The sequence below is a fragment of the Eptesicus fuscus genome, chromosome 1 (assembly GCF_027574615.1).
Source record: "Eptesicus fuscus isolate TK198812 chromosome 1, DD_ASM_mEF_20220401, whole genome shotgun sequence".
Lineage (NCBI taxonomy): Eukaryota > Metazoa > Chordata > Mammalia > Chiroptera > Vespertilionidae > Eptesicus > Eptesicus fuscus.
The window spans coordinates 27082832-27097537 of record NC_072473.1 but is presented as its reverse complement, the minus strand read 5'-3'; the positions used below and the strand labels follow the sequence as shown (position 1 = coordinate 27097537).

Here is a 14706-nt window from a genome sequence, read left to right as displayed (position 1 = left end):
TATTATAATTCTTTTGCATTTCCAAGTGAATTTTATTATTTTTTTAATATATTTTATTGATTTTTCACAGAGGAAGGGAGAGGGACAGAGATCTAGAAACATCAATGAGAGAGAGACATCGACCAGCTGCCTCCTGCACCCCCCCCCCCACCGGGGGATGTGCCCGCAACCAAAATACATGCCCTTGACCGGAATCGAACCTGGGACCTTCCAGTCCGCAGACCGACGCTCTATCCACTGAGCTAAACCGGTTTCAGCATCCAAGTGAATTTTAAAATGAACCTGTCAATTTCTACAACAGATACTAATGGAGCTTTGAGTGGAATTTTGTTGAACCTACAGATCATATGGATCATTTTTTCATGTCTTCTATGTCTCTAAATAATCATTTTAATATGTGGAAGATAATTATAAAAACCCTTTAATGTCCCTGTCTGACAACTCTAACATATGTATCAGTATTGGGTAGGTTTAATTGATGCACTATTCTCCTTATTAGGGGTTGTTTTGCCTCATGCCTAATAGTCTTTGTTTGGGTGTCAAATATAGTATTTACCACATTATGTGCTAGATATGTTTTGTATTTCTATAAATATTCTTGAACTTTGTTCTGGAAGTTGCTTTGAAACTGATAGATCCTTCCTAGTCTTGCTTTTATGAAAGTTACCTGAGTCCAGAGTAGTACTCAGAATAGTAATAATTAATCTCCACTACTGAGATAAGAACTTCTGAGTATTCTGCCCCAATGTCCTATCAATTATAAGGTTTGTTTGTCTTGTCCAGTTTGCCAGGTGGGAACTTTCAGTCACTACTCCTGGCCTGTGTGAATACTGGGTGATTCTATAAACCTTTCTAATGGTTTTCCTCCTAGCTCTACCTAGTTTCCTAACAATACCATTAACTAATAGGAACCTAATTGACATTTAAAGAACCTTCAGCAGGATACAACTTATTTTCAAGCCACATGAACCTCAATAAGAGAGAACACATCCAGGGTCAAACTTAACAAATCTTCAAAAATTTAAAACAATTGAATCCATACATGTGTGTACTCTGACTAAATAGAATCAAACTAGAAAACAGTACTAGAAAGAAAGCAGAAAAATCTTAGAATATAAATAACACACTTCTAAATAACCAATGAGCCAAAGTTGATGTTTCAATGGAAATTAGGTAATAATGAAGTGAAAGAAATTGAAAATATGTAAGAATATGTGGGATGTAGCTAAAGTACTGCTTAGTAAGAAATTTATAGTACTAAATTACTATATTATGGGAAAAAATGGTCTAAATCAAGAAACTAGAAGAAATACAACCCAAATAAAAATCCAAAGCAAATAGGAGGAAATGATAAATACAAGACAAGAAGTCACTGAAATTAAAAACAGAAAACTTATGGAGAAAAATCAATGAAACAAATGCCAGTTCTTTGAAAAGAACAATAAAATTGATAAACCTAGACTACCAAGACTGAAAAAGAAAAATAAGAAGACATACATTTCCAATATTAGAAAGGTAACATGCTCTCTATCATTACAGATGCTGCTGACTTAAACATTAAAAGGATAATTTGTGAATGCTACAAATAACTCTATACATAAAAACATGAAATCTTAGTTGGAAGGGATCAGTTCTACAACAAAACAACAAAAAATACACACACTACCAAAACTCTCCTAAAATGACATAGATTATCTGAATAGTCCTACAACTATTAAAGAAATTGAATTTGTAATTAAACATCATCTGAAAATGAAATCTTACTCAGATGGTCTCTCTGAAGAAGTCTAACGTATAAAGAATGCTCCTCAAACTTTTTTAGAATATAGTAGAGGAAAGAACACATCCTAACTTTCCCAACTCTGTTTAGGAGGCCAATATTACTCTAATGGCAAAACAAAGATAGAAAAAAATATAAAAAGCAAAAATGCAGACATATATTTTATGAAAACAAATGCAAAATTGTATATTATGATTTAACATACTATGAGGTAGAGAAAAAGGAAGTTGGTAAAAAAAAAAAAAAAGAAAAAGCTGAGAAATATACTGTAGAGAAAAACATTGATTGTGAAAAAGGAATGAACCCTGACTAGGTGACTCAACTGTTTGGAGCTCCGTCCCATATAGAGAAAGGTTGCAGGTTTGATTCCCGGTCAGGACTCATACATAAGTTGCAGGTTCAATCCCTGGTTGGGGTGTGTACAGGCGGCAACCAATCAATGTTTCTATCACTCTCTCTCTCCCTCCCTTCCTCTCTCTCTCTAAAATCAATAAAACATATCCTTGGGAAAGGATAAAAAAAAATGAGAAGAGAAATCAAGACAGAAAATGTGGCAAATCCCCTCCCTCCCCTCAATATTTGAGCAATTTGATCAAAGTGTTTCACCTCTGGGCTTTTCTTTACTCACCTCTAAAATGGAAATAAAATTATGTACCTCATAAGTTATTTATGTTACTTAAAAGATTAAATGAGATCCTGTTTGTAAATTATTCAACACAATGACTGGCTAATAATGTATCAATAAATGGTAGCGTAAAACCAAAATGACTGGAAATATGCTGATGAAACAAACTATAATGGTTTTCACTAATTGACTCAATTAATCTCTAAATCCTCTATTGTATCTCTTGACAGTCATTTCAATTTTTAAAAATATGATAACTATAGAGCAAAATTTCCTTTAACTAAAATGTCTTCTGTGAGTACCACTCCCTGTTCTGTGCATAGGCTGGAAAAGCAACCTTGAGGTATAAATGTGAGAGTGAGCCTTGAAGAGAAACAGAATAATTGACCCCAAAATGTCACATTAGCATGTGGATTATTTTGATCTGAAGGCAATTAAGACCCTGCAGACTCAAGAGAAACTTTTACCTCTCTCTTGACTACCTAAAAGAACTTAGGGGTCTGTGGCTCAGAGAAAGAGCTATTACCAGAGATAACTTATCTGAATGACCTGTGTAGTGGGGCAAACATCTGTTCTTCTGGTCCTGTGAATTACCCTCCTCTCCTTTGAAGCTCCAGGCTCCTAACCCATTCCACAGCTCAGGATAGCATATAAGCCTCAACTGTCTGACTTTTCCTTGGGTTTCATATTTTACTAGGGGCCTTGAAGGGAACTGTGGGCCATGCGGCTGCAGTGGGCACAGGGACAGATCTTGGCCCATCCTCTGTGCCCCCGCCCCCACCCAGCCCCTCCCAACACGGCCCCCCTGCCCCGTCTGCTGGCACCCATGCTCCCGCTGCTGCCGCTCCCACACTCTGACAGCCCCGCTTGCACCCGTGACAGCGAGGAGTGATTGGGGCTGGCGCCAGCAGGGGGTGCTAGCAGGGTCAGAGCCATCAGTGGGTGTGAGCAGTGGTTGCTGCCCTGATCACCCCTCAGGAGCAGGGAGAGATGGAGAAGCCCTCAGGGGCAATAGGGGCTGGCAGCTGCCGCTCACACCCGCTGACGGTGCTGAGCGATCAGGACCGGTGCCGGGTGCCAGCAGTGGGTGCAAGCGGCAGCTCCGGCGCCAGCTGTGGGTGTGAGTGGGAGTGGGACCAGCACCAGTGCCGGCAGTGGGTGCAAGTGGTGGCTCCGGCACCAGCAGTGGGTGTGAGCGGGGCCGTTGCCGACAGCAGGTGCGAGAGGCGGCTGCTGGCCCCAATCACCCTCAGGAGCAGGGAAAGATGGAGAAGCCCTGAGGGACGATCAGGGCCAGCAGCCACCTCTCGTACATGCTGATGGCGCCGAGCAATCAGGACCAGCATCAGGTGCAAGTAGGGCCAGCACCGGCAGCAAGATGTAAGCGCCAGGCAGGACTGCAGCACGTGGGAGCAAAGAATTTTCAGTAACCACCAGAGGCTCGCCCTGATGATAGCAACCAGCGCCCCGCCTTGATCTGGCACCCCCACTCACCTGCTCCACCATCCCACCACAGCCAACGCCCACCATGTTCCACGCATACCCCCTGGTGGTCAACGCACATCATAGCAACCAGTTGTTCGATTGTTCCACTGTTCAGTCTATTTGCATATTAGCCTTTTATTATATAGGATGGTGCTCCCATATGTATGAAACTAAATTTGTTTTTCTCCTATTAATCTGTCTTCAGTCAATTAAATTATTAAACCAGCTAAAGAACTCAAAAGTGTAGAAGAAAAAATTTTCCTCCCCTACATCTCCTTGCTGATTTCATAAACTGCCTCCCCCATACATGCTTCCTCCAACTGATTCAAAATTCCCATCATCATAGTTGCTGACCTTGTAAACTCAGACAGGGGCCCTGCCCCAGAGGGCCATTATTAAAATGCCCAGGACACCAGGTGGAGAAGGGAGAGAAGTTGGTGGAGGAGTTGTAGAATAGGCAGTGGACACTGTAATCTCTAACTTTGCTCCTTTTGCATTTGAATAGATCTGATCATCTGACAAGTCGGTCACCAATTTGGAAGACACAAAGCATTTACCACCCAATAGTAAAAGGTAAATTCATGGGACTATAATGCCCAATACCTATCTACATGCATGGCACAAAATGGAAGCACTGCTTTGCCTCTGACTTTGTACATTTTTTGATGTCTCCTTTAATCTGGATAATATCAGAGTTGGTATTTGGTATTTTTGTGCAGTATTTTCCCTAGAGGGAGACAGCACATCCATTCCAATTAATCATCCTCTGCCCGCATCTCAGGGCCACCCTAAGCCTGCAGAGAAGGAAATGGGAATTCCCTCTTTGGACCACTATAGTCATTATTTCTTTAACTGTAATCATCTTTTAACAGGCTTGGTGAAAATTATCTAGGGAAGGGCACAGTGTAACATCTCTGCAAGGTTAAGGAGTTGTCACTTGTTTCCTAACTCATGATTAGAGATGTTGTCAAAATACATTGTTGTTGGGACTATACACTGAGTGGCCAGATAGATTATTTTGATCTCTGAATGCATAATAATCTGGCTACTCAGTGTATACGTGTGTGTGTGTGTGTGTGTGTATGTGTGTGTGTGTGTATGTGTATATGTGTGTGTATATATATATATATATATATATATGATGCCTGGTGCATGAATTCATGCATGGGTGGGGTCCGGCCTGGCCAGGAGGAGGGGACATAGGTGGTTGGCTGGCTTGCCTGCTGGTCGAGGGGACAATTTGCATATTAGCCTTTTACTATATAGGATAGACACTGAGTGGCCAGATTATTATGCGTTCAGAGATCATAATAATCTGGCCACTCAGTGTAATTTGGTGAGGTCATTTTAGAAAAATTTTTGGTAGTTTTTTAAATTAGACATAAACTTACCATACAACCCAGTAATTCCACTCCTAGGAATCTAATCAACAGAAATGAAAACAGCCTGTGTGTCTCAGTGGTCAGAGTGTCGGCCTGTGGACCCAAGGGGTGTGGGTTCAATTTCTGATCAAGGGCACATATCTGGGTTGCAGGTTTGATCCCTGGCCCCAATCAGGGCATGAAGGAGACAACCAATAGATGTGTCTCTATCACATCCGTCTTTCTCGCTCTCTCTTCCTTTCTCTTTCTTTCTCTCTCTCTCTCTCCCCCCTCCTCCTCCCCTCTCTCTCCCTCCCTTCCACTCTCTCCAAAAATCAATGGAAAAAATATCCTCGGGTGAGAATTGTATGTGAATGTTTATAGCAGCATTATTCACAATAGCCTCAAATTGGAAACAGGTCAATGTCCATCAAATGGTAAATGGATAAATAAAATATGGAATTTTGATAAAATGAGATACTATTAATTTTTTGTTAATCCTCACCTGATAATTTTTTTTATTGATTTTTAGATAGAGTGGAAGGGAGGGGTAGAGACAAAGAGAGAGAAACATAGATGTGAGAGAGGCACATTGACTGGTTGTCTCCCGTACTTCCCTGACCAGGCCTGGGGATTGAGCCTGCAACCAAGGTATGTGTCCTTGACCAGAATAGAACCCTGGACCCTTCAGTCAGAGGGCCAACATTCCAAACACTGATCCAATCTGGCCAGGGCAAAATTAGATACTATTTAGATATATTTTTAAAATGTATACCTATGCTATAGTCAGTATGGCTCAGTGGATAGAGTGTTGGCCTGCAGACTGAAGGGTCCCTAGTTCGAGTTCAGTCAAGGGCATGTACCTCGATTGCAGGCTCCTCCTCAGCCCGGGCCTTGGTTGGGGTGAATGCAGAAGACAACCAATCGATGAGTTTCTCTCACATCGCTATTTCTTTCTGTCTTTCCCTCTCCCACTCTCTCTAAAAATCAATGGAAAACTATCCTCCAGTGAGGATTTAAAAAAATAATGTATACCCACTACCATGTAGATGAACCTCAAAAACATTAGCTAAGTAAAAGAAACAATATAAAAGAGAACACATTGTATTATTCATTTTATACAAAATATTTAGAACAGGCAAATCTAGAGATAGAAAGTTTATCAGTGGTTGTCTGGGGCTAGGGCTGGGAATAGGGAGTAACTGGCTAATGTTGTGAGGGTGATGGCAGCATTCTAAAATTGAGTTGTGATGATGATTGCATAACCCTGTAAATTTACTAAAATTCATTGACTTGCATACTTTAAACTGGTAAATTTTATGGAATATTAATTGTACTTGAATGCATCTGTTAAACAAAGACATTAGTAGGTATTTATAAATTCTTACCAACGATTACTTGATGAATTTGCTTTGGTGTCAAAATTAATTTGCAATCACGTTTTTCAGAAAGAGTGGTTGGGTGAGATTTAAGGGCTTTGAGGACCTGTGAAAAATCAAATTATTCCAAAATTAATTGTTCAATATTAGCAAAAAGTAATTTAATAATTCTTATGGCATAATCAAAAGTAAAATATTGCACATGCCTTTCTTCCTAGAGCCTTTGCTTCTTTGGATTCCATATTCCTGGTACATAGCGGTTGGTAAGGTTTGACCTCACATTGTATTAAAGGTGGGACCACTACTTCCAAATCCGATTGTAAGAGTGCAGGTGACTTCATACCTGAAGCTGGACATAATCCTATGTCTAGATCATCATATGCATACACATCTTCCTTGCTGAAATCATAATAACAACAAATTGAGGCCAAGTCTTTTGGAAACTACATCTGTAAACTCAAATTTTCCTCCTAATGCATGTTATTGCTGCCTCACTGAAGCAGACTGATGTATTAATCTGTATAAAAATTCCTTCTGCTGAGGAGACCCCACTCTCAAACACCTCCCCAAAGAAGTTATGCTCATCCCACCACACCCAGGAATAGCTGACAGTCAATGATTGATATGGAGCACAAAAGCAAGCTGCTTTGGCTTAAGGCAGGAAGAACTATGTTTTATAATTTACTAGAGGCCCGGTGCACAAAATTCGTACACGGGTGTGTGTGTGTCCCTCAGCCCAGCCTGCACCCTCTCCAATCTGGAACACCTTGAGGGATGTCCGACTTCCCGTTTAGGCCCAATCCAGGTGGGATCGGGCCTAAACGGGAAGTCAGACATCCCTCTCACAATCCAGGACTGCTGGCTCCCAATTGCTCGCCTACCTGCCTGCCTGATTGCTCCTAACTACTTCTGCCTGCCAGCCTGATCACCCCCTAACCACTCCCCTGCCAACCTGATCAACACCTAACTGCTCCCCTACTGGCCCAATTGACCCTAACTGCCCTACCCTGCCGGCCTGGTCACCCCTAACTGTCCTCCCCTACAGGCCTGGTCGCCCCCAACTGCCCTCCCCTGCAGGCCTGGTCACCCCCAACTGTCCTCCCCTGCAGGCCTGGTCCCCCTCAACTGCCCTCCCCTGCAGGCCTGGTCATCCCCAACTGCCCTCCCCTGCAGGCCTGGTCACCCCCAACTGCTCTCCTCTGCCGGCCTGGTCACCCCTAACTGCTCTCCTCTGCCAGCCCGGTCACCCCTAACTGCCCTCCCTTGCAGGCCTGGTCCCTCCTAACTGCCCTCCTCTGTTTGCCTGATTGCCCACAACTGCCCTCCCCTGCCAGCCATATTGTGGCGACCATCTTGTGTCCACATGGGAGCAGCCATCTTGTGTGTTGGAGTGATGGTCAATTTGCATATTACCTCTTTATTATATAGGATGTTCAACAGACCCTAGGCACCAGGCTGAGTTTAAACTTTATTTGAAACACACCAGTCTTCAGTTCCCTCCCTTGCCCTAGCCTGTCTCTCTCACACTGTACACATTTCTCCTAAAAGAACACTCTCTGAAAAGCTCACGTGCTGGCATCCCTGTTTTAGGATCTGCTATTGGGGAGACCACACCAGATACTCCCAAATCAAAGGTGAGAAAGTAAGTCATTGCAGTTAAAGTAGTTCAAGGTTTTACTCTTTTCATATATGAAAAGTTAATTTAAAACACTAAAGAGAAACTAAGGAGTAAAGAAAAAAAATCTGGGTCTATAGGCATCACAATCTGGGTCTCATATTGCTTGAGGAAGTGAACTTTACCTCCTCCCTGCTTTTTTCTTCAGGCGTGCATTCCTTAAAGAGTCAATGTAGTTTTTATAATAGTCTTCATGTGCTTTCTTCTCTAGTACTTCAGAATCAGTATATGTAAACTCAGTATCCACATAGTTATGCCTTGGAACCTTTGTGAAAATCGTCCTACAATATGAGCAAGTCGTGTTAATATTTTCATATATGCATTTATTTGACCAGTATTTATTGAGTGGCACCTATACCATGGATTAGGCATAAAATGGTGAATAGGACAGATTCTAGTCCTTTACCTCATATCCTATTATATACCAAGTCATTATTACACAGACAACTACGATAATATTTATAGTATCCTTCTTAACCAAATCATAGAAAATGTAATGGCCCTTACACTGAACCCACTCTTGGGAAATTAGACTAGTAAGCAATTTGGAGAATTCTAGATTACAGACAGGAGCAGATATGAATCTGATTAGTGATATATTTCATATTCACTAACTGGGTTCATGCTTTTCCTTTTTACCCACCACATATTTTGCACACAAAAAAACAAAAAGTACAATTATTCATATCTTCTGACCTTGATCTACCTCAATTCTTAGCAAATTTTATTAAGCAGATTCTCATCCTTAATAATTAAGTCATAAAGTATGAACCCATTACAGCAGGCTGCCCTTATCTATGGTTTCATGTTCCACAGTTTCAGTTAACCATGGTCCAAAAATATTAAATGGAAAATTCCAGAAATAGACAATTCACAAGTTTCAAATTTCAGGCTCTTCTGAGTAGCGCAATGAAACCTGGAGCCTTCCCACTCCATCACGCCCTGGAAGTGAATTACCCCTTTGTCCAGTGTATCCATGCTGCATATGCTCCCCACCTGTCACACTGTAACCTTCTTGGTTGTCAGATCAGTTATGAGAGAGAGAGAAAAAGAGAGAGAGAGAACACAAGGGAGCACATTCACATAGCTTTTATTACAGTATATTATTATCATTGCTCTATTTTATTACTAGTTACTAGAGGCCCAATGCACGAATTCATGCATGGGTGGAGTCTGGCTGGCCCGGCCCTGATCGGGGCCTAATCAGGGCCAGGGGAGAGGGGCCATGGGCAATTAGCCAGCAGACCCCACCCCCGATTGGGATGGGGGGCTGAATGGGTGAGGGACTGTGGGCAGTAGCTGCCATACTTGCCCCTGATCAGAGTGAGGGGGGACCAATGGGGGCGGAGCTGGCTGGGGAAGGGGCTGTGGGCAGTGGGCCAATCGGGGTGGTGGGGGCTGATCAGGGGTGGGGGTGTCCAGGGGAAGGGGCTGTGGGCAGTGGGCCAGCAGGCCCTGCCCCCAAATGGGGTGTGGGGGGTCGATCAGGGGCCAGCAGCTGGGGGGGGAGGGCCTGCAGGAGGTTGGCTGGCCGGTCCCGCCCCCTATTGGGGTAAGGGGGCAGTTGGGGGTGGGGCCGGCTTGGGGGAGGGGCTGCGGGAGGTTGGCTGGCTGGCCCCATCCCCTATTGGGGTGGGGGAAATTCGAGGGTGTGGCTGCCCCAGGGGAGGGGCTGTGGGGGGGTTGGCCAGTTGCCCTGCCCTTGATGGGGTGGGAGAGGCCAATTGGAAGCGGGGCTGGCCTGGGGGAGGGATCACAGGAGGTTGGCCGACCAGCCCCACCCCAGATTGGGCTGGTTTGCTGGCTGCAGTGGGTGTCATAGCAACCAGTCATTCCAGTCATTCCAGCATCCTGGTTGCCGGCTTTTTATATAGTACATACACTGAGTGGCCATATTATTATGATCTCTGAACGCAAAATAATCTGGCCACTCAGTGTATATCTTATATAATAAAAGGCTAATATGCAAATTGTCCCCTTGACCAGGAGTTCAACCAGCAGGAAGGCTGGCCAACTGCCCATGTCCCCTCCCCCTGGCCAGGCTGGCTGGACCCCACCCATGCACGAATTCATGCACTGGGTCTCTAATACACACACACACACACACACAGAGTGGCCAGATTATTATGCATTCAGAGATCATAATAATCTGGCCACTCAGTGTAGATTGTTGTTAATCTCTTACTGTGTTTTTATCATAGGTATGCATGTATAGGATAAAACCTAGCATATATAGAGTTTGGTACTATCCATGGTTTTCAGGCATATGGGGGAACTACTATAATCATACAGTCAAATGAAATTTAATGTAATATTTCTCCTTATTTTCAACAATTCCTCAATACTTACAGTCAGACTGCTTTAACTGAGTTAAAGTCATTAAGAGAGTAAAGCAATAAGAAACAAATGCTTTGTTATTGAAAGATAGTTGATATTAAAATTTCTCTTTCAGCTCTGTGAACCTTAACCACCTTTAGAACCTAGAAATAATTCCTATTTGTGAAGTTCCTGTCTGTAACAAGGATGGACTTGGAAAAGAGTACAGTAGCCCCTAGTTATTCACTGGGGATACACTATTATAGGAAACTAGAGGCGTAATGCACGGAAATTTGTGCACTGGTAGGGTCCCTAGGCCTGGCCGGCAATCAGGGCTGATCTGTGGGGCAACCAGTGGGGTGATCAGGCCCCTGCTCACACCCGCCTTGGCCTGGTACTGCCCACTCGCCAGCCCCGCCCACCATCTCTGCCACCAGTCACCTCCCTCTGTGGGATGACCTGTGGGGAGATCGGGGGTGGGGGGGGCCTGGCACCTGCCCTGGCTGTCCTGATGGCACCTGCTCGCTGGTCTCGCCCCCCACCGCCACCACCAGTCGGGGCCTGTGGGCTGGGGGAAGCTCCTGTGTTGAGTGTCTGCCCCCTAGTGGTCATTGCATGTCATAGCAACCGGTCGTTCCAGCAGTCGTTCTGCCATTCTGTCAGTTTGCATATTAGGATTTTATATATATATAGATGCCTGAAGTGACAAAGAGCTGGCTATTAATACATCTCAGTGATTATCAGCTCCTTAAAAACTTAATTTCAACATATACCTCTGAAGCTTTGAGTAGGTGATTTTTTTACGTGTAAATTACAGGAGACAAAAATTACAATGTAAATAAAACATTTTAACTGATTGATTTATTAAAAAATATTTACTGAGTGCTCACTATATGCCTGACACTATTCTAATCGCAGGACATACTACAGTAAACAAAAACTAGACAAAAATTTCTATCTTATTTTCTTCTGAAAACTTGAAAATGTAAAAGCACATTAAAAATAAAACAGGAACAATAATTACCAACAATTTAATATACTAAAAAATTTCATTACTTACAGTTACTAATTGCTAGCCAGAAAATAACTGGAAAAAAATTTTGCATTTCTATTAGTATGGAAAACAGTGAATTAAAAAAATAATTATGGTCATGGAATAAATAGGAAATACCTAGCCTTCTTCAAAAAATTGTGGTATTTTTAGATCATCTAAAATTGTGGTAATTTAGACAGAAATAAAATGTTAACATTAACACATTATATCTCTATAAAGATATATGTAAGCATAGGAAAAAATTTAAAAGACACACTAAAAAACATTCTTGCAGCTACTTCTTTTTTTAAAAAATATATTTTATTGATTCTTTACAGAGAGGAAGAGAGAGGGATAGAGAGTTAGAAACATCGATGAGAGAGAATCATCGATCAGCTGCCTCTTGCACACCCCTTACTAGGGATGTGCCCGCAACCAAGGTACATGCCCTTAACCGGAATCGAACCTGGGACCTTTCAGTCCGCAGGCCAACGCTCTATCCACTGAGCCAAACCGGTTTTGGCTCTTGCAGCTACTTCTTCAGGGTGGGATGGAGTATAATGAATCACAAGGAGGGATAGGTTTTCCTTTTTTATTATATATTTACTTAAAATGTAATCTGAGTGATTTTTATGCTTCTGTGTTTTATGGTACTTGTCAAATAAAAAAGAGAGAGAAAGGCTGATATGGATGGGAGTGTAAAATAAATTAGTAAGACAGACTATATAAAAACCCAGGATTTTCCAACTGTGAAGAATAAAACAATTATAGCTTACAAATCAAAGAATATTACTGTAAAATTAAGGAAGCTTAATGCCTCACCAAAGGTAGAGACAAGTAGAGAAAGAGGAGGGATAATATCAAGTTTAGATAGTCTAGTAGCAGCACATAAGCAGGCAGAAAAGAAACCCATTTCAGTGTCAATTGTGTGAAAACCATTGCTAATCTAATGGCCCAGATAAAGATGTCAGGATGCCTGGGTTTCTTCTCACTAAGTGTTGGTAAGGAAGTAATTTATTTGAGGCTTGGATAAATTTAAATTGAGGTTTAACATCACTTATGATCCTAATTAGGGAAGTTTTAGCTAAATTTGGGAAATGTTATTAGAAACCTGACTTTGAGAGGATGGAACAAAGATGATGATGATAGTGATGATGAGGATGAGAATGATTGATGATGGTGATGATGAAGCTGCCGCTAACAATGAGGACAACTGGTTTTTCACAATTTTAAATGTGTTTTTTTTTAATCTTAGATAAATTCAAGCTTTTGGACAAAGTTAATGACTTTGAGGCCTTGATACAGTCCCAAAAGTTATTTCTATTACCTATATATATAAAAGGCTAAGAAACTGTCCCACTGTCCAACCGGTAGCTATGACGTGCAATGACCACGAAGGGGCAGACTCTCTGACCGGTAGCTATGATGTGCACTGACCACCAGAAAGCAGATGCTCAATGCAGGAGCTGCCGAGCTGTGGTGACTTGGCAGCAGCAGTTCTCGGGTGATGCACCCTGGGACCAGAGACAAGGGAGCCTGATTCCAGGGTGCATCACCTGAGAACTGCCCTCTCGCAATCAGGGACCCCTCAGGGGATGTCAGAGAGCTGGTTTCAGCCCAATCTCTGCAAGCCATGCAAAGGGACCCCACCTGCCAGAGGGACCCCACAGACAACCTTTGAGCCGCAGTGCCGCCCCAGGTGTGGCCAGTCAGGGAGGGACCACGGGAGGTTGGCTCCAGGGTGTGTCCGGCCTGTCTCACCCAGTCCCACCCTCCGAGCCACCTTCTAATTAATTTCCTTTCAATGTGCATGAATGCATGCACTGGGGCACTAGTTATTCTATAATTGTCAACAGCATATTTTAAGAAAAATCTGGCACACCTGTCACTTCCTGGCAAGTACAGAGTAGAGGTGATAAAAGGTTAGATAATGCAAATACAGTAGCATTCAACAACCATCTCTAGTGGGAAAAAAAGAGATAATAAATTTTATTACTATCATCATCAACATCATCATTATTATGATTACCATTATTAGTTTATTACAGTGGTATATGGTTAAGACTTCTTTATATCCTGTTGGTCACTGACTCTTTCAAAATTTCAAGCTTTTAATATAACATGTTACCTGAAATGTTTTTCCTGGTCTCCAGGCCTGATACTTGCAGTTCGGTCATTGGGAAAGGCTATCAGCGCATCCTGCACTGACCCTTTACTTGACTGATGATTGTGAATGGTTGTCAAGGCTGATTGAAGCATTGCAACAGGAGCACATTCCTTGTATGTTGTCAAATCTTTGACCACAAACTGGCCCGTAGGATTAGTGGCGATAGGGGATATGCCTTTTATAGAATTGGAAATTAAGTTTAAATATATTTTATTTCAGCTTTCCAAATGACATCCATGAGTTAGTTAATACACTAGACCGTTGGTTCTAAACTAAAGCTAAATCCCTAAATAAAAAAACATACAGGCAGCCCTCGGGTTACTTCGGACTCAAAGTGTGTTGTTTCATGGTTACGTCGCCATCTCTCATTTATTTATTAAAAAAAAAAAAAGTTCCGTCATTTCGACGTATGTATATATGTGCTTTATGTTGTTTATTATTTATTTACCACAAGTAAAGGTCAGGAATTGTTATCTTTCTTTCAAAAAAAATTTTTTTTTACTGTTTCATTTTCATTACTGCTGTGTATGTGCTCCATGTGAGTGGCGAAGGTGCTTATGTAGGTGGGTTCTGACTTACAACGAAAATCGAGTTACATACATAACCCGAGGACCTACTATACTCAGAAAGTACAAATTATTCATTTAATAAATGGACCTAAACAAAACACTGTAGTAAAATGATGAATGCATAAAAAATAAACATGGTAACTTGAAGGATTGTGTGGCCCACATGAAACAAACTTGTACAGGTTAAAAAGTTAAATATCAGCAATTTCATATGGTTCAATGTATAAAAGACAATTGAGGATTAGATAAAACAACAGCAACAAGAATATCCATGAAATGGTCAAAACCAATTTATATTATACACTCAAACAAAAAG

At 42.1% G+C, this 14706-nt stretch overlaps 1 protein-coding gene across 1 annotated transcript in view; it reads right to left on the bottom strand.

Annotated features, from left to right (window-relative positions):
* CFAP47 (cilia and flagella associated protein 47) overlaps positions 1–14706 on the bottom strand; it is a 502125-nt gene that overhangs the window by 438123 nt on the left and 49296 nt on the right. Inside the window, exons 10-14 of the mRNA XM_054720946.1 lie at positions 13783–13996; positions 8442–8586; positions 7535–7543; positions 6837–7025; positions 6640–6736 (exon numbers count right to left, since the gene is read on the bottom strand). Of these exons, the coding sequence (XP_054576921.1) occupies positions 6640–6736; positions 6837–7025; positions 7535–7543; positions 8442–8586; positions 13783–13996 (654 nt within the window). The remainder of the gene's footprint in view (positions 1–6639; positions 6737–6836; positions 7026–7534; positions 7544–8441; positions 8587–13782; positions 13997–14706) is intronic.